Consider the following 20,604-nt stretch of genomic DNA (forward strand, 5'->3'; position numbering starts at 1 on the left):
GTTGTGTGGATTTTAAAAGTGACTTACCATATAGTTAGTTAGAGATTCATTTCTTTTTGGTAATGAACTAAAACAATAAATTTTAAAATAATAGGCTAGACATGGTGGCTCACACCTGTAATTTCAGCACTTTGGGAGGTCCAGGTGGGTGGGTCACTTGAGGTCAGGAGTTCTAGACCAGCCTGGCCAACATGGTGAAATCCCGTCTCTACTGAAAATACAAAAATTAGCCAGGCGTGGTAGCACATGCCTATAATACCAGCTACTCGGGAGGCTGAGCCAGGAGAATCCCTTGAACCCGGGAGGAGGAAATTGCAGTGAGCCAAGATCACACCACTGTACTCCAGCCTGGGTGACAGAGCCAGGCTATCATCCATCAAATGAATGAATGAATGAATGAATGAATGTGTACTTTAGTGCAAATATACAGCACTTAATATGAAATCCGTAGAGTTGCTAAATATTGAGCTCTAATTATTACATGTATTTTTAAAATTTCTGATACACAAAAAGTTTATCCCTGCTTTAACTAGTTTAACTCATCTTTATTATATAAAACAAAGCTTTTCTTAATAATTTAAATTCAAACATTTATTGATATCTAATACCTACTTTCAAGAAACTCATAGGGCAAGTTAAATTCTTATTTTGTTTTGTTATTAGGTCTGCCTTTTATTTTCTTATAAAGTAATATCTATTAGAAAATCATATGTAATTTCAAAGAAATTTAAAATGTTCTTTTCATCTTAGTTCTTCAGCTTTATCCAGATCAAGAATCCAAGACCAGAACATAAACATTTTGATTTCGTAATGCCTTGGTGATAGCTATAAAAGTTTGACAATTAGTTATTCAAAATAGCCTTGTCATTTGTTTAGCTATAAACAGGGAATCTGCAGTATAGAGCAGTCAAGAGATTGGTCCACATGGTCCAGGGAGTGACAGTCAGAGACTTTCCAACTGTATTTTCCTCAAGAATCTAACTGCTGGTTTGTTTTCAAAAGAAAAACTCTTTTGACATTATCCTGTTGCATTCTGATTCATTTTTATCTCACAATCATATTGCCTAAGAGAGTCCTTAGCACATTGTAGATGAATTTTCACTGGGTTAATTAATAAGTGGCCATAAAAGTTAAAGTCCACTGTAACAAACTACACTGCATTTGTTCAGTTAACCAATATGACTGCCTTCTATATGCCAAACAACATGCTAGTCTCTATGTGCACAGAGATGAACATGGTTTCATTCTCATGGAATTGACAATGTTAGTGAAGAAGAGAGATGTTAAACAAGAAAACAAATTATTGTTTTGTTATAATTTAAAATATTCTAGCCAGGCGCAGTGGCTCACACCTGTAATCCCAGCATTTTGCAAAGGGGGCAAACCACGAGGTCAGGAACTCGAGACCATCCTGGCTAACATGGTGAAACCCCATCTCTACTAAAAATACAAAAAATTAGCCAGGCATGGTAGCATGTACCTGTAGCCCCAGCTACTTGGGAGGCTGAGGCAGTAGAATCACTTAAACCTGGAAGGCGGAGGTTGCAGTGAGCCAAGATCACGCCACTGCACTCCAGCCTAGGCAACAGAGCAAGATTCCATCTTAATATATATATATACGTATATATATATATACACATATATATATATATACACATACATACATATATATACACACACATATATATATATATATATATACACACATATTTTTTTTTCCTAAAATATTAAGAGGGAATGCGTCTTTCCTCCATGTGAAGAAAGCTCCAGTAGCATAACATTGTCGTCACTCTTCATCCCCTTATCCACTCTGCCCTAGGTAAAGTGACTTGCCCAACTGCAAATTTGAAAGGAGAAACAAGGCACAATTAACCCACTTCCTCCCTACTCCTGTTTGGGAGCAGTCTATCTGCAGAGACATTCATTCTGTTCTGCTTCTATGGGATAAGGCTCTGCCTCTGCAGGGTGAGGCCTGGCCTAGCAAAGCAATGCTTGAGACAGGGTCAGTCTGTCCAATTCTAGAGTTCAGTGATAGAAAGCTTACTGGCCTGAAGATAAAACCCATTTTCTCTTGCTGGGTACAGTGGCACACATCTATAGTCCTAGCTACTTGAGAGACTGAGACAGCAGGATTGCTTGAGCCAAAGAGTTCGTCAAGGCCAAAGTGTACCATGTTCATATCTATAAATAGTCACTGCACTCCAGCCTGCGCAACACATGAGACTCTGACTCCTAAAACCAATTCTCCAGTAGTTTTATCAGTAAACAAAGGGGTTGTTTAGGCCTCTATATTAGCTTACATTCTTCATCTTAGTTATATTCACAACCAAGATGGAAAAGAGATATGCCATTTATTGGACCTTCTCAAGTCCCAACAAATAAAAATGCATATTCCCAGGTTATACAGCGACGAAATATTAAATAGATCTGTGTTCTTTGTCATCATAGGGGTTTACCAAACAAAGTGCTTTGTATCCAGTAACAGAAGAATAGAAATATGCATACCATACCCTGTCCCCATTACTTTTAGATCCTATACCCTTTCCATGAAAATTCATTTTGATGGGGTTCATAAGTATATTTATTTATAAATAATATACATATATTATTGACACATTAGGTTAATGAAACAAAAAAAAAACAAGTGGAAAGGATATTGAAGAGATTTAAGTTATTTTGTTCCTATGACTCAGTAGATTGTCCATCTCATGAGAAATAGTACTCAGGTTGGACACTGGTTGTATATTTTTTTTATTTTTGTTTAGATGGCAATATATGAAATAAAGATGGATGAGAGGATGGTGTTTCTATATGCCGCAAAACTATACGTCTACTCTAGCACTTGCACCTCACTATGAAACAGCAATTGTATATATCTTTTTCCTACACTAAACTACAAGTTCTCAGAAGGCCTCTAGACACATATGAGGTACTTGTTAAATGCCTGTGGAATAAATGAGACTCATAAATCTCAGTTGGCCTTAATCCAAATTTTTTAATATGTTGAAAATATTTCATTCATACGGAGTTTCTGAGCATAATATACCTTTTGGGCATTTTCTATGGTAAGAAGGCTCCAAAAGGATTAGCTACTTTCACCATGTGTATAGCCACAGTATAGATGCTAACCTATCCATACTGCTTTGGTGACACAATAGGCTAGGCAAGAGTAGGTAAGAACTTGGCAAGAGTCAGGAAAAACCGTTACCATATTGGAAAGACAATTCAAAACTTATAATGTTTTCAAATTTTAAGAATTTAGATATGTAACACTTTCTTTCTTTCTTTCTTTCTTTCTTTCTTTCTTTCTTTCTTCTTTCCTTCCTTCCTTCCTTCCTCCCTCCCTCCCTCCCTCCCTCCCTCTCTCTCTCTCTCTCTCTTTCTTTCTTTCTTTTTTCTTTCTTTCTTTCTTTCATTTTTGAGACGGAGTTTCGCTCTTGTTACCCAGGCTGGAGTGCAATGGCGCGATCTCGGCTCACGGCAACCTCCGCCTCCTGGGTTCAGGCAATTCTACTGCCTCAGCCTCCTGAGTAGCTGGGATTACAGGCACGCGCCACCATGCCCAGCTAATTTTTTGTATTTTTAGTAGAGACGGGGTTTCACCATGTTAATCAGGATGGTCTCAATCTCTTGACCTCGTGATCCACCCGCCTCGGCCTCCCACTTTATTTTTTAATATTTAAAAAAAGGAGCAGTGGGAAAGGCTATGGTTATGATTGCTGAAATTACTGAATGTTGTTTTGAAAAAGAATAGCTATCCTTGACTATATGACAGCAAATATGCTAAATAACAGCAAATATGCTAAATAACATATATATATGCTCAGCTATTTTCACAGCTCTCTTCTTAGGTAGACGGTATCCTCATTTTACAGTTGAAGAAACAAGTTTAGCCAAGTAAAGTAACTTGTCCCAAGTCCCCAGCAAATAAGTCACAGGGACTCAAGTCTTCAACTCCAAATCACTCTCTCATGCTTTCACTCAATATACAACCAGTGTCCAACCTGAGTACTATTTCTCATGAGATGGACAATCTACTGAGTCATAGGAACAAAATAACTTAAATCTCTTCAATATCCTTTCCACTTGTTTTTTTTTGTTTCATTAACCTAACGTGTCAATAATATATGTATATTATTTATAAATAAATATACTTAATTTTGGAATTACACTTTTAATTTAGCTGCTGTAGCAAAACCCAGAATAGTAGTGGCTTAAATAAGATTAGGTTTATTTTTCTCTTACAGTCCAATGTAAGCATTCTAGGGCCAATATGTCAGCTCTATCGTGTCGGGGCCCGTGCTCCTTATTTTACTGCTCTGCCATCCTTGTGTTCCCCTCATTCACAAGGTCCAGTGGCTGACTCACCACCACATCCACATTCCAGAAGAAGAAAAGAGCAAGAGGTGACTTTAGAGCCATGGCCCTAAGGTTTTACGTAACATTTTTTGCTCACATCCTTCTGGACGCAACTTGGTCTCTTAGCTGCAAAGCCAAGCTGGGAAGTTAGTCCTTATCGTGAGCAGCAACAAACCCAGAAAAATCCTTCCCACTATGGAAGAGGGGAGAATGGATTTTGGAGGACAACCAGGGAACCTCTGCCACAGGGTGTGTATGCTTTTATTACAACACTATTCTGGTATTTTCTGTCTCACTGGTACAAAAAGAGATTAAAGAAAACTGGGGCAAATAAACTATTTCCAGGTTTGGGATTACTTTAGCAGCAAGTTAGAGGGGAAAAGTAAGGCTATGTGTAGTCCCAGAAGGGGAGGAAAATGGTCTGGAAATTCCATTAATGATAAGAGAATGCAGACTTTTGCTGCCAAGGTTAGGATCCCAGCTCAACATTGTATAATTGTAGGCACAACTACTTTATAAAATATTCCTATCTCTTATGGCTGTCGTGACAATTCAGAGATAGTTAAGGGCTTGCTTGGCACAAATCTTAGAGTTCCCAATAAATGTGCTTTGCTGACCAAAAAACAACTATGGCTTTCAGTTCAGTTCTGACTTCAATTCCCTCTTTTTTCCCACCCCCCTCTATTTTCTCTTCTTTTCCCACCATGAGCCAGCAAAGATTTGTGACTCTCTTGGGGCCAGCTGTGAAGCTCCTATCTCCCTCTGAAGATCTGTCGCTGGTTTGGGGGCTTCCCTGGCAGCAGCCTTCTCACCATATACCAAACTTCCCACCCTCTGGACCCTTGCATCTACCTCACATGGACACCAAAGCCAATTTGACCTAGTATCAGAACTAGTTTACCCTGACAAGAGTCCATTTGATTGCTGAAACCAGTTCAGCTGGTTAAGGGTCTGTAAGCAAATGTTAAAAATGACTCACCTATCCTTTTAATAATCCTTATATATTTTTAGTACTTCTGTGGTTTCTGTGGCTTTCAATCTATACTAATAGTAGTTGTCAACATTTATTGGGCACTTTGTGTAAGATCTGTTACTATCTCTTAATTCTCCCAGTGACAGCCATATGAGGTAGGTATATTTTATAGAAAGAGATTAAGTAGTTGTGCCTAGGATTACACAACAGTGCAGAGCTGGGATTAACCTTGGCAGCAAAAGTTCATTTTTTAACACTTATTTACAGACCCTTAATCTGCTGAACTGGTTTCAACAATCAAATGCATTCTTGTCAGGGCAAACTAGTTCTGATGATACTCGGTCGAAATAACTTTAGTGTCCACATGAAGTGCATGCAGGGGTCCAGAGGGTAGGCAGACTGTGGAATGGTGGGAAGGCAGCTGCCAGGGAAGCCCTAAACCAGCAACAGATCTTCAGGGGGAGACAGGAGCTACACAGCTGGCCACAAGAGAGTCATAAATCTTTGCTAGCCTATGGAGGGAAGAGAGGAGAAAATAGAGGGGGGTAGGAAAAAAGGTAATTGAAGTCAGAACTGAACTGAAAAGCCATAGTTGCTTTTTGGTTGACCAAGCACTACTAATCTTTAAGATCTAGGGGAAAAGAGGAAGAAATAAAGCCAAGTGTTTTTTTATCCTGTCCAGTCTGCCTCTTCTCTATAGTTTTAAAAAGCTTGCAGTTACGTCATTTGAAAAAAAGTGTTTAAAAACATATTCACACTAATAGAAGTAAAGGGTACTCTCTAGAAAGTGAAAGAAATATGATTCCATAATGGAGCCATAGTTGAATTGTTAATAATTTTTAACATCTAGAACTAGATTTCTTTTGATGACTATACGATCTAATATTTTAAAGTTTACGTGAATACTTGTAAAATTAATTACTCATAAATCTCTTGACTTGCCTGTGTAGCAATATATAAGAAGCATATTGGGAGAAGGTGTACAACTGAGTCTGTGCCATTTAAAAAATCTCTATATCTCTTTAGTGTAACATATTTCTGCTTTCAGAGTTGGAACAGAAGCATATCAGAGTAATTCTGAGATAGTTTTATAGACTTACATTTATATCAATTTTTTAAAAGAAAGAGAAAAATCAAGCAGGTTTATTTAGTTATTTCCCTGATTAGTACCGTCTCACAAATACTCCCCCAGAAGAAACCTTCTTTTTTACTCGCCTCTTCTCTCTGTTTGACTCACAAGAAGTGCTGTCTTCCTATAAACAAAGGAAAAGAGGGTCAAATGCCATTTTCATGCTAGCACACATTTTCAGCTTTCTACATTGCCTGTTCAAAAGGAAAAAAAATTAACCATACTAGTATTTTCAACTCTGATTAAATTTCTTTTAGGATTTTTTTGTGAATAAATTCCCAAATCTGAAGTACCAGTGCATCATATTGTGCTGAATTGTATGACTGGGAGGAACCTTAAGAACTAGAGAAAGAATACAGAAAATGTAGTAAGAAAGAGGTGGCTACTTATCAGATACAGCCAATTTTCAATCTTATCTCATTCAGTTTTATCCCTACCTAATAGATCCCCAGACACCAATATTTAACAACATATTGCTAATAAAGTGTCAGTATGTCATCTGGATTCTTTGCCATTCCCATAGAGCTGCTAATCATTCCCTAACTTCCCCATTCCCTCTTTTGTTTAATACTGGTTCTGGAGACTGGCGCTACATACATCTCCAGAGCTAGACAGACAGCTCTGCCAAAGCTATTAGTTCCCATCTAGTTTAATGTTTAAAGTGTAATATATATGTACCAAAGAGCACAAAGGAAAAAAAAAAGGACAGTTTGATGAATTTTTACGAAGTGAACACACTCCTGTGACCATGACTGAGATCAAGAAATTGAACATTACCGGCATCCCAGAAACCTCCATTTGCCCCTTCCCAGGCACTACTGACTTGACTTATTTTACCTATTTTTGGACTACATGGAATCATACAGTATGTACTCTTTCATATTGTTTTCTTTTAGTCACCATTGTGTTTGTGAAATTCATTCATGGTGATGTGTAGAGGGATAATTCATATATGCCATTGTATGAATATAGCAAAATGTATTGATTTACTGTTGAGGGAATTTTTAGATGATTCAAGTTTGAGGGACGTATATACAATAATGCTGATATGAACATTCTTGTATTTTTTTTTGGTGTCCATCTGTGTACACGAAGAAACATGTACTAATTCCACTAGGAATGAATTTTCCAAAGTGGTTAAGCCGATTTACACTGCCACCATTGGTGTATAAAATCTCTAGTTATTCCACACCTTCACCAACATTTGGTAATGTCTGTTTTAATGTTAATATATACCCATTTGGATGGGTATATATGGATATCTTGTTTGAGTTTTAATTTACATTTCTGATAACCAGGGATTTTGAGCACAATTTCTTGTTTACTGGCCACTTAGATATCTTCTCTTGTGAAGTGCCTATTCAAGTCTTGCCCAGTTTTTTACTAGACTGTCTTTTTCGCATTGATTTGTACAAGTTCTTTATATATTCTGGATACAACTTCCTTTTCAGATAGGAGAGAAGAAAGAAAAGCAGAAGAAAGGAAATATATTTTTCTACACTTTGGCAGGCCTTTTCAAATCTGTTCATATAATCTTTGATGAACTTAAGTCTTAGGTTAATGAAGTCCAGTATCCATTTTTTTCCTACCCCAAGATCATGAAGAAAGACCATGTTATAGTTTATCATCTCAACTTCCAATTTAAGACACATTTTGAAATATATGTTTGAACTTACACTGTAACATTTTAACAAAATTATTAGCAATCGTTAAGTTTTCATAAGTAAGTTAACCCTATCAAAAAGCTATCATCAAGAGTTTTTAAAGAAAAATTTTCAAAATAAACATTCTTTTTTTTTTTGAGACAGAGTTTCGCTCTTGTTACCCAGGCTGGAGGGCAATGGCGCGATCTCGGCTCACCGTAACCTCTGACTCCTGGGTTCAGGCAATTCTCCTGCCTCAGCCTCCCGAGTAGCTGGGATTACAGGCACGCGCCACCATGCCCAGCTAATTTTTGTATTTTTAGTAGAGACAGGGTTTCACCATGTTGACCAGGATGGTCTCGATCTCTTGACTTCATGATCCACCCGCCTCGGCCTCCCAAAGTGCAAAATAAACATTCTTAAAAGCACAGAAAGAGGAGGGTGAGGGGTTCATAAAGGCAATAACAAGAGGTGTTAAAAGCATAGACTTTGGCTAGACAGATTGAAATCATGGCTAGCCATCTAACAAGCTTTGTCACTTTATAAATTGTTTATTTCATCTGAGACTTGATTTCTTCATTTGTAAAATGAGGATGATATCTGCTGAAATATAAAGTCTTAATAACACTAAGCCCAACATACTCAAAATCTATTGTTAATGATGGCCAAGATGTGTTATTAACATGAATTAATGATCTCATAAAACTTAGATTTTCAGTATGTGGGCTAAGTGCCCAGACATGCTGCAATACAGATGAGGGAAGCCCTCAGACCAGTACAAAATGCTTGGTGGAAGGAGAGATCACGTGTGACCAGGGAGACTAGGAAAGGGGTGATAAATGAGATGGTTCCTAGGGGATTCTGAGAGCCAGAGTCAACAGGCAGCTTTCAAGGTATATGGACAAATTGAACAAAGGCTTAATGATAGGAAAGCATAGGGTAGCTTAAGAAAAAATAAGCTATTAATATATGTAGGAGAATAGACAAAAATAAAGCTTGTGGGGTAGGTTAGGACTGAAGGTCAAACTGAAGAATCTGTACTTATTCAAGCAAGGAACATTTTCAAACCAAGGAGTGACAAGAAGATCAAGCTGACCTCTGTGAGTCAGATGGATTTGGATAGGAAAGGAGTAAACACCAAAATTCTCTTAACAGTAGTTCAGATAGAAAGATACAGAAACCTAAACTAGGGAAGCAGCAAAAGTAGGGAGCATTTTCCTGCCTACAGGATGGGCTCACTTTCCATATGATTTAAGGAAGAAAACATGACTAATCATTAAGAGGCTAAGACTGGGTAGTTGAGAAAATAGTGATGCCATTAATTTAAATGCAGAAACAGGGGAGAGAATCTGGTCTTGATATTGAGCTTGATTCTGGACATTTATTTTTATTAAAGCACCACCAGGAATTTCAGGTGGAAATGTCCAGCTGACAAGTAGTGAGAAATACAGGTGAGGAGCCCTGGTGGGGACACGGTACTAAAGTATGGATTTGATAGTCATTTCCACAGAGGTATTAGAAAAATATAATCTGAAGGCAGAGAGTCTGAGTTTGTTCCGGCTTTACACTAGCTCTATGCTTCTCTGAGCCTCTGCTTTCTCATCTATAATACAGGGATCAAAAATATGTACATCATTCTACTTCCTCATAGGGTTGATACAGACTAAAATGAGACAATATCTGAGAAAGTGCAGTTAAAAACAGCTGTTATCAAAAAACCATTTAAGCACTTTATATATGTCAAACTATCCTAGAAAACTATTCTAAGAATTTTTCTCTCAGTAAAAATTATACTACTGCAAATTATTTTGGGAGCTGATTTTAAGGTACAATAGTGTGCAATCATAGGTCCTGACCAGAAGGTGGCAGGAGAAATACTTAGTCAGGACTTCTTAATGAATCATCCATATTTATAGCCCTGAATGAAAAGTTCATTTTACTTATACTTCACATATAATTAGACTCCCAAATACATTCTTCTTATCCTTAGCTTAGTGTGCTAGAAACTACATTCAGGATTTCTACCCAAGATTCCATTTAACATCAATACAATCCCATGAGGTTTAGGTATTATTATGTCTCATTTTAAAGACGAGGAAATAGAGATTCAAGCTTTTGCAAGTGAAAATAAGCAGTGCCAGAGTTGCAGCTGCCATGAAAGCTCAGTGACATTTGCTTATTTACAAAAATTAGGTATAAACTAAAGCAAGAATGCAAAAAAACATGAACTTCAAGCATAGTGACCTTGAGTCAGCTCTCACATTGTTGATAGAGTGAAGTTTTAGAGAAGCAGAACTGTGGAGTATGAAACCAGATTCAACCTAAGAACAGATGCTTTTGAGTAAGAAAAGAGAATTTCTAAATAGCTAAAAGATAGAAAGTAGACAGTTTTGAATGGCTCAAAAGAAAATGTGCAGCTTGGGTGACTACCCCAAAAGATTGTCCGTCCTAGGCAGCTGAAGAACAACAGCTTAGCCTTGACAACAAAGCAAGATCCTGTCCTTACAAAAAATAAATACATAAACTAATTGGCCAAGTGTGTTGGTGCACAGCTGTAGTCCCAGCTACTTGGGGGGCTGAGGCAAGAGGATCACTTGAACCTAGGGAGCTCGAGGCTACAGCTCGAGGCCATGCAGTGATGATGGCATCACTGCACTGCAGTATGGGTGACAAGAGCAAGACCCTGTCTCAAAAAAAGAAAAAACAACAACAACTTACCTTTCTACTTTGGGGGAGACTAGGAGTCACAGAGTCCCTGCCACAAGGTGGAGAGGTAACAGATGTGATTGGAAGCTGTAAGTTATAAATGGTGCTGTGTCCTCTAGCCCTCTAGCCAACACCACATGACTGTACAGCTGGCCTCTCTGATATTAAAGTTTCCCCACAGGCCAATGGTAGCACAAGAAGAGGGTTGCAAAAATGAAGAGAATAGATTAATTATTATAGTTAATTATATTCCTTGGAAAATCAAGCACTGGTGAGACACCAAAACCCAAAGAAACTGAGAAACTGGTCTATATTTATATATGCATAGAAATACACATACATGTTTGCAGATAAACAGAATTTTGTCTAATATGGTATGTACTAAACTGTTAATGGTAGCTTCCTCTGGAGAGTGGAACTTAGCGTCAGAAAGAACATCTATCTTGTTTTTAACACTACACATCAAACATGTTTTATTATTTTAATATTTTTAAAGTACTTAGTAAAGAGACCAATGACTGGTTTCTGTAAAATAAAAAGAAGCCAGGAAGTTTCTATAATATTAATAGATCAGATTTGAGGTGACACAAGCCTCAAACAGAATTAATCCATCCATGATGACTGATGAAGAAACCTCCCTATGGAAAGAAAATATGAAACGTACCTGAATCCCTACATTGTATCACAATGATCTGTCTACAGGGCCACACTGTGACCAACTTCACTTATAAAAGAGAATAAGGGTCAAAGTTTCCCTGGTACACTTTCAGCCTACTCTCCTTTGAGACTAGATGGTATGAAATACTATGGGTCTCTTGCTGTCACTTTTATTCTGCTTTCTGTACTTCACCTCCTATTCTGTACTTGTTCTTTATATGTTTCTCGTGTTTATTTTTTGCTTCCTTCTATATATTTCTTTTTATCATTCAAAGCATTTTTCTGTTTTCTAGTGCTATGTTCTGAAGTCCAAATTCATAATTCCCATTTTGAAAAGAACCAAGGCAGCTGGGCACAGTGGCTCATGCCTATAATCCCAGTATTTCGGGAGGCTGGGGCGGGCAGATTACTTGAGATGAGGAGCTCTAGACTAGCCTAGCCAACAGAGTGAAACCCTGTCTCTAAAAAACAAAAAAAAAAAATTAGCTGGGCATGGTGGTGGGCACCTGTGATCGGAGCTACTGGGGAGGCTGAGGCAGAGAATCACTTGAACCTGGGAGGCAGAGACTACAGTGAGCCGAGAATGGGCCACTGCACCCCAGCCTGGGGGACAGAGCAAGACTCTATCTCAAGAAAAGAAAAAAAAAAAAAAAAGAAATGAGCCAAGAGGGCTAAGGCTATGGGATCAAAAGACCAGACCAGAAATTGAATACTGATTCCACCACTACTGACTGGGTGAATTTAGACATGTCAGTTAACCTCTCTGAGCCTGTTTTTCGTATGTTAAAAGGGGAAGGTCCAAAGAGCCCCAGCTCAAAGCTTGTTCTCTTAAGCTACTCTTGTATATATTTTTTGAGAAAAATAAATGTATTAAAAAGGACACTAACCATGGCCACAATGTTGGGGACTTGAATTTTTTCCAGTGTTTCCCTGAGCTGATTGACCTCTGCTCGGTATTCATCAAGCTGACATTCTAATTTTTCTCTACGTAGTCGTTCATACTCCAGCTGGTCCTGCAGTTCTTTGATGGTCCTATCAAAAACAAAGTTTTTTAAAAATCAATCACCAATGTCAACTAACAATTATTTTTAATAGTGGAAAGAATCCTTGCATTGTGTTTAAGGCAAATAAAGAAATCATTTATTCAACAAATATGTATGTATTAAGGGTCTACTTTGAATGAGCACTGACCTAGGCACTAGAGATATAGTGGTGAGCAAAAGGCCCAAAATCTGCCTTCCTGGACCTTACTTTAGTAGTAGAGATATGCAGACAATAAGAAAAATAAATAAGTAAAATATATGGTATGTTGGAAGATAATAAGTGCTAAGGGAGAAAACAAAAATAAAGCAGGAAAGAGTAGTATAAAATGATAAAACGGTGTAGAGGATGGGATTAACATTTCATACACAGTGGCTAGGGAAGGCTTTATTGAGATGGGGCTTCTAAGACAATGCCTGAAGGAAATAAAAGAGATAACCACATAGACATTGGAGGAAAAGCATTCCAGAGAAAAGGAACAAGTGCAAAGGCCCTAAAGCAGAAGTAGGCCTGATGAAGTACAAGAACACCAGAGGCCAACACAATAGAACTGTTTAAAGAATAAAAAGGAGGCCAGACGCGGTAACTCACACCTATAATCCCAGAACTTTGGGAGGCCAAGGCAGATGGATCACTTGAGTCCAGGAATTTGAGACCCACCAGGACAACACAGTGAAACCTAATCGCAGCTACCTGGGAAGCTGACACAGGAGAATCACTTGAACCTAACTGGTGAGGATGCAGTGAGCCGAGATCATGCCACTGCACTCCAGCATGGATGACAGAACGAGACTCTGTCTCAAAAAAAAAAAAAAAAAAGAGAGATTGAGAGAGGCCAGGCAGAGTGGTTCACGCCTGTAATCCCAGTACTTTGGGAGGCCACGGCAGAAGAACTACTTGAGCCCAGGAGTTCAAGACCAGCCTGGGCAGCATAGTGAGACCCCCACCTCTACCAAAAAGAAAATTTTTTAAAGTTATCTCCATGGTGATGTATGCCTATAGCCCCAGCTACTTGGGAAACTCATGTGGGGGACCTCTTGAGCCCAAGAGGTCAAGGCTGCAGTGAGCTGTGATCATACCACTGCACTCCAGCCTGAGTAACAGAGTGAGACTCTTCCTATAAAAGAAAAAAAAGAGAGGAAAGGTCGTGTGAGTCAGACAGGTAAAAGAGAACCAGAATAAGTAGGGCCTTCTAAATCACAGTAAGCACTTTGGCTTTTACTCTAGTAAAATGGGAAGGCACTGGAGAGTCTGAGTAGAAAAACAGCATGATCTGACCTTTAATATGATTACTCTGAATACTGTTTTAATATGATTACACTGGATATGATATGATTACTCTGTTTTAATATGATTACTCTGGATACTGGGTTAAGAACAGACTACAGGGTAGGGGAGTTGGGGATATGGGGACAGGGACAGGAAGTAGAAGATCTATCAAGAGGATGTCACCAACAGTCCAGACAAGAGATGTTGTAACTTGAACCAGGATTTTTTTCTACCTTATCACTGAATGGTGAGGGGAAACAGAATTCCCAAGCCATCCTAGGTTGGGTCCCAGGAGGGCAATCTAAGAATATACAGTAGTAGTTCTGGTACAGAAGTGAGTAAAGGTTAAGATTGGGGATAGAGAAGAAGAATGTCAATTGTGGAAGCCTAGAAGTTCAGCAAATAAGAAGGGAGTATCATCCCCAGGACAGGGTAACACAAATATATTTTATTGTATTGTGAGTTTGCTCTAACTGATGGATAACAATAAAAATCAAAAGACATCCCTCAAACTAATACTTGTCCAGTTTTTCTTTACAACTATATTTAAGATCAGGAGTTTGTACCCAAAGAATAAACGTCTTAAGATGCACTTAACACAGCCATGTGTGGTGGTCCTCGCCTGTAATCCCAATACTTTGGGAGGCGGAGGCAGGTGGATCACTTGAGGCCAGGGATTTCAGACCAGCCTGGCCAACATGGTGAAACCCCACCTCTACAAAAATACAAAAATTAGCCAGGCATGATGGCAGATGCCTGTAATCCCAGCTACTCAGGAGGCTGAGGCAGGAGAATTGCTTGAACCTGGGAGGTGGAGGTTGCAGTGAGCCGAGATCATGCCATTGTACTCCAGCCTGGGCAACAGAGTGAGACTCAGTCTCAAAAAAAAAAAAGGGCCAGGCACAGTGACTTACACCTGTAATCCCAGAACTTTCAGAGGCCGAGGCAGGTAGATCACGAGGTCAAAAGATCAAGACCATCCTGGTCAACATCCTGGCCGTCTCTACTAAAATACAAAAAGCTAACCAGGCATGGTGGCGTGCACCTGTAGTCCCAGCTACTCAGGAGGCTGAGGCAGGAGAATCACTTGAACCTGGGAGGCAGAGGTTGTAGTGAGCCAAGATCACACCACTGCACTCTAGCCTGGTGACAGAGCAAGACTCCATTAAGAAAAAAAAAAAGATGCACTTAACACAAAGTGGAGAACAAATGCTAGAGAAGAATTAAAACTTTAGAAGAAACACTGCCATCTCAGCTGATATGAAACTGCATTCTGGCACAAACGTAAAGCAATTAAAAAAACTGTTCAAAAATCACTTACATTAAGAATATTTCACACTGATAGACTATTCCATAGCAATTTGACTAAAAGTTTCATTAAAGACTATTAGAATTGTAATGATCTTAAACAGGGTTAGAGTCATTGACACAACGCTCAAATCCTGGCTCCACCTCCCACACCCTTTCTACACCCTCTGTGACTTTACACAAGTTACTTAATCTTTGCATTAAGTCTTGGTTTCCTAATCTGTATAGCTGGTGGAGTTGTGAGGATTGCTTGAGATAAAGCTTGTCTGGTGTGCAGCATATAGTAGTGCTTAGAAGTAATACAAACAGCTGTAGTGGTAGTATAGAAATTTGCTTTAGAAGAAAAGCAAAGGAAACCAAAATTTAAAGCTCATTAGTAGGAAATAATTGTTCCATCATGAAGTACTTTTCCAGACTACAAAGAATCTAAGAACTTTCAGGAAGGCTCTTAGGCCAAGACTAACACTAAAAAATACTCTACATCTCAAAACACTTCAAACAGTATAGAGGTAGTGGACAGACACCTATACAATATGATTTGTGAGATACCAAGATGGCCCAATTTAAAAAAAAAAAAAAAAACAGTCTGCCACAGCTTCCTAGTGTCTAAAAGCATATTAAGCAGTGGTTTCCTAGGGTAGCAGAGAAAAAAACTGAGTATTTTGGCCTAAAGTTTTTGCCTTCTGTTTAAATTCCCAAGTAGCCATCCAGGAAAGAATAACACATTAATCTTTATATTATTTTTTATTTTCTTTTTTTTAAACTGGAGCCAAATGTCAGCTTATCAAAGATTTAGCTGTTACTCTAAATACATTTAGCACACCTCTTTCAGAGCTAGATTCAGAATCGGGTGGAGGAAAGGGAAACAGGCGGTTCTAAGAGTGTGAGGTAACAAGACACAACCAAAGGAAAGGGCAGGAAAAGCAGAGAACAAAGAAAGGAATCCCTATATGGTTCTCTTTCCAGACCCATGTTTGATTAAATCAGGTCTCCTCTCCTGTCTCTCTCCATTCTCTGTTTATTCTGGAAAGTAGATGACAAGCAGAAGGACAGTAGGATAAAAGAAACTCGAGGCATCCTCTATCCCAGCAGCTATTAACTACAGTAGTCCCTCAGTAACAAAGGGGAATTGGTTCCAGGAGGCCCCACAGACACCAAAACCCATGGATGCTAAGTCCCTTACATTAAAATGGTACATAGTATGTACATATCTTCATAAAATCTATATGCATTCTCTTGTATACTTTGAATCATCTATGGATTTACTTACTGTAGTAGTATACAATAAGTTATTATAGTATATTATTTAGGGAATAATGAAAAGGGAAAAAAAGGCTACAGGTGTTCAGTACAGACACAGCCATCCTTTTTTTTCCTGATTATTGTCTATGCAAGTTTGGTTTCATCCATAGATGCAGAGCTCACAGATATAGAGAGCCAACTGCAATTAAAGAGGTACCGTACCCATTGTCCAGAGAGCCAATCTGGGGTACAGGAAGTGAAAGGCAGAGACAACTATGCACTTGCTCACTGCCTCTAGATGCAAGAGCATTCTCTGATGGGTACTATAATCAGGGAACACAAGACCTAGTTTCAGATGTGTGGATGGGCAGTCTAGCTTGATGGGAATGTTCAGAGCCTATGTCAGAATGTCAGTTTCACAAGATGAAAGGAGTTCTGGAGATGGGATGCACAACAATGGGATTGTACTTAACACTACTGAACTGTATACTTAAAAATGGTTAAGATGGTAAATTTTATGTTACATGTATCTTATCACAATTATTTTAAAATTCTTAACTCCTTTGTCACCTGGGGGCTTAGGAGAAAAACAGGATGGACCCTAACACCCCTGGGCAAAATGAAAGAACAAGGCCTGGCGCAGTGGCTCACACCTGCAATCCCAGCACTTTGGGAGGCTGAATTGGGTAAATCACGAGGTCAGGAGATCAAGACCAGCCTGGCCAAGATGGTGAAACACCATCTCTACTAAAAATACAAAAATTAGCCAGGTGTGGTGGTGGGAACCTGTAATCTCAGCTGTTTGGGAGACTGAGGCATGAGAATCGCTTGAACCTGGGAGACAGAGGTTGCAGTGAGCTGAGATCGCACCACTGCACTCCAGCCTGGGTGACAGAGTGAGACTCGGTCTCATTAAAAAATAAAAAAAGAGAGAGAGAGAGAAAGAACAAGTTGCTGACCAACAAACCCTCACATGGCATTTAGAGAGGTATTTAAAAATAAATCATTACAGTTTTAAGGACGTTACTTTTCAGCCTCGAGCTGTTCTTTCCTCTGCTTTAAATCTTCTTCTGTTATCCCTCCCAAGTGTTTATAGTTGCTCTCGGCAATTTCCAGGAGGTGTCTCAATTCTACAATTTTCTTGTAAGCTCTCACTGCAAGACAGAGTTGAATAGGAAACTAGTTAGACATGTAACAGCTCATGTGTCCACTGGGTACTGGTCTTCTCAAGCATATTCTTCCTCTAAACTACTGTCTGTATGGTTTGGAGATGGGGGTGGAGGAATAGTGGTATATACGAAGAAGGATAAATATCAGTAACAGAATACTAAAATGAACAAGCAAGGAAATACCTAAATGGAGGATTCTCTCCCTGCTATTGTAGCATATATCAGGTTGTTATGACTATCAATGCTATGAAAAAGAAGGTTTCAAAAGACTAGCAGTATTGCCCAGGCATGGTGGCTCATGACTATAATCCCAACACTTTGAGAGGCCGAGGTGGGTGGATCACCTGAGGTCACTAGTTCCAGATTAGCCTTGCCAACATGGTGAAACCCCGTCTCTACTAAAAATACAAAAATTAGCTGGGCATGGTGGCACGTGCCTGTAGTCCCAGCTGCTTGGGAAGCTGAGGCAGGAGAATTGCCTGAACCCAGGAGGCGGAGGTTGCGGTGAGCCGAGATCACACCATTGCACTCCAGCCTGGGTAACAAGCGCGAAACTCCGTCTCAAAAAAAAAAAAAAAAAAAAAAAATTAGCGGGATATGGTGGCACATGCCTGTAATTCCAGCTACTCAGGAGGCTGAAGCAGGAGATTCATTTGAACCAGGGAGGCAGAGGTTGCAATGAACCGAGACCATGCCACTGAACTTCAGCCTGGGCAACAGAACAAGACTCCATCTCAAAAAAAAAAAAAAAAAAGACTAGCAGTATTTTAGGACTAATGATAGATTACAAGACCATGCATGATCTACTATATATCAGAAAATTAGAAAAACTGAAAATGCTTGATTACTTTCAAGTAAACCAGAACTAACCCATCCACAAATTTTGTGATTGGTCACTTGTAGCACTTATGCAAGAGGATACTAAGAGAACAAAGTATGTGGAGAGTTATTTTGAACTATTCTTCAACTATCAGAACTATGATTTTTCCACCCTTTATGGCAATGATTCTCTACCTGGGGTGATTTTCTCCTCCAAGGGTCATTTGGCAACCCCTGAAGAAATTTCTGCTTGTCACAGCCTGGGAGTGGGAACAGGGAGGTGCTACCAGCATCTAGTAGGTAAAGTAGCTCAGGATGCTCCTAGACATCTCACAGTGCACAGAAAAGTCTACCTCAACAAAAATAATTATCTGGCACAGAATGTCAAGAGTTTAGAAGTTGAGAAACTGCTTTACAGGACCAACTTAGCAAATCACAGTCTCTTCTTCCTAACACCTGTGATTTATCTATCAACAGGTTAGAGCTACAGGTTCTAAACTGCATGCACCAGAATCAAATGGGATGCTTTTTAAAAATGCATGTGCTTGAGCCCCATTCCAGACCTACCAAGTTCAAGATTATGTACTTAATAAACTTCAGCAATTTACAAGTCCTTTTACAAGGACCTCGGCTGGGCACGGTGGCTCATGCCTGTAATCCCAGAACTCTGGGAGGCCGAGGCGGCAGATCACTTGAGGTCAGGAGTTCGAGACCAGTCTGGCCAACTTGGTGAAACCCTGTCTCTACTAAAAATACAAAAATTATTTGGGTGTGGTGGCATATGCCTGTAAATCCCAGCAACCTGGGAGATGCAGGTTACAGTGAGCCAAGGTCATGCCACTGCACTCCAGCCTGGGTGACAGAGTGACACTCTGTCTAAAGGAAGAAAAAACAGTTCCTCAGACAATTCTAAAGGGTAGACAGGTTTGGGAACGACCATAACCATTAGCAAGAAGGTAGAGGGGAATTAAAATTAAAAATGTCAGAAAAGACTGAAAGAGCAATGGGTATTTAGTTTATATAATAATTTCTTTAATATTTGAAATTATGTTTCGTAAGGCCTGTTCTATGAGGTCCTCAGAGGTAAGAATTAAGATTAATTGGGGAATTAGCTCCAGGAAGAAAGATTTCAATTCAACAAAGGAGAAAATTTCCAATGAAAACAATAAAAATGATCATGTATTTATGCAGTGCCTATGATGTAAAGACACTACACTAAGTACCTTATACATTTTAATCCTCACAGAGAAGAAATGCTGTCAAACGAAAACATACACAGAGCCAACAAGCATATGACAAAAATGCTCAACATTAGTAATCATTAGAGAAATGCAAATCAAAACCACAAGGAAATGCCATCTCACATCAGTCAGAATGGCTATTAATAAAAAGTCAAAAAACAACAGATGCTGGGAGGTTGTGGAGAAAAGAGAACATTTATACACTGCTGGTGGGAGAGTAAATTAGTTCAACCATTGTGGAAAGCAGTTTGGCAACTTCTCAAAGAACTCAAAACAGAATTAGCACACGACCCAACAACCCCACTATTGGTACGTACCCAAAGGAATAGATATCATACTATATTCATACTATATGCCATCTTCATACTATAAAGACGCATGCACATAAATGTGCACATGGCAAAAACATGGAATCAACCTAAATGTCCATCAACAGAAGACTGGATAAAGAAAATGTGGTGCGACCGGGCAAGGTGGCTCACACCTGTAATCCCAGCACTTTGGGAGGCCAAGGTGGGCAGATCACAAGGTCAGGAGTTCAAGACCAGCCTGACCAACATGGTGAAACCCCATCTCTACTAAAAATACAAAAGTTAGCCGAGCATGGTGGTGCATGCCTGTAATCCCAGCTACTCAGGAGGCTGAGGCAAGAGAACTGCTTGAACCTGGGAGGCAGAGGTTGTAGTGAGCTGAGATCATACCATTGCACTCCAGCCTGGGCAACAGAGCAAGACTCCATCAGAAAGGAAGAAAGAAAAGAAAAAAAAGAAAAGAGAAAGAAAGAAAGAAAGAAAGAGAGAGAGAAGGAAGGAAGGAAGGAAGAAAAGAAAGAAAGAAAGAAAGAAAGAAAGAAAGAAAGAAAGAAAGAAAGAAAGAAAGAAAGAAAGAAAAAGAAAATGTGGTACATATACACTGTGGAATACTATGCAGCCATAAAAAATATCAAGATCATGTCCTTTGCAGCAGAATGGATGGAGCTGGAGGCCATTATCCTAAGCGAACTAACACAGGACCAAAAACAACAACAACAAAACAAATACATGTTCTC

The 20,604-nt window shown here is 39.2% G+C and overlaps 1 protein-coding gene across 1 annotated transcript in view; it reads right to left on the bottom strand.

Moving 5' to 3' along the window:
- Positions 1–6,415: 6,415 nt before the first annotated feature.
- The window catches only part of ANKRD42 (ankyrin repeat domain 42), a gene marked incomplete at its 5' end in the record, with an annotated part of 83,520 nt that continues 69,331 nt past the window's right edge, over positions 6,416–20,604 (bottom strand). The window contains 3 exons of the mRNA XM_035264380.3: positions 6,416–6,585; positions 12,355–12,499; positions 17,355–17,481. Coding sequence (XP_035120271.3) covers positions 6,496–6,585; positions 12,355–12,499; positions 17,355–17,481 — 362 coding nt within the window. The remainder of the gene's footprint in view (positions 6,586–12,354; positions 12,500–17,354; positions 17,482–20,604) is intronic.

This window comes from Callithrix jacchus, chromosome 10 (genome assembly GCF_049354715.1).
Source record: "Callithrix jacchus isolate 240 chromosome 10, calJac240_pri, whole genome shotgun sequence".
Classification (NCBI taxonomy): Eukaryota; Metazoa; Chordata; class Mammalia; order Primates; family Cebidae; genus Callithrix; species Callithrix jacchus.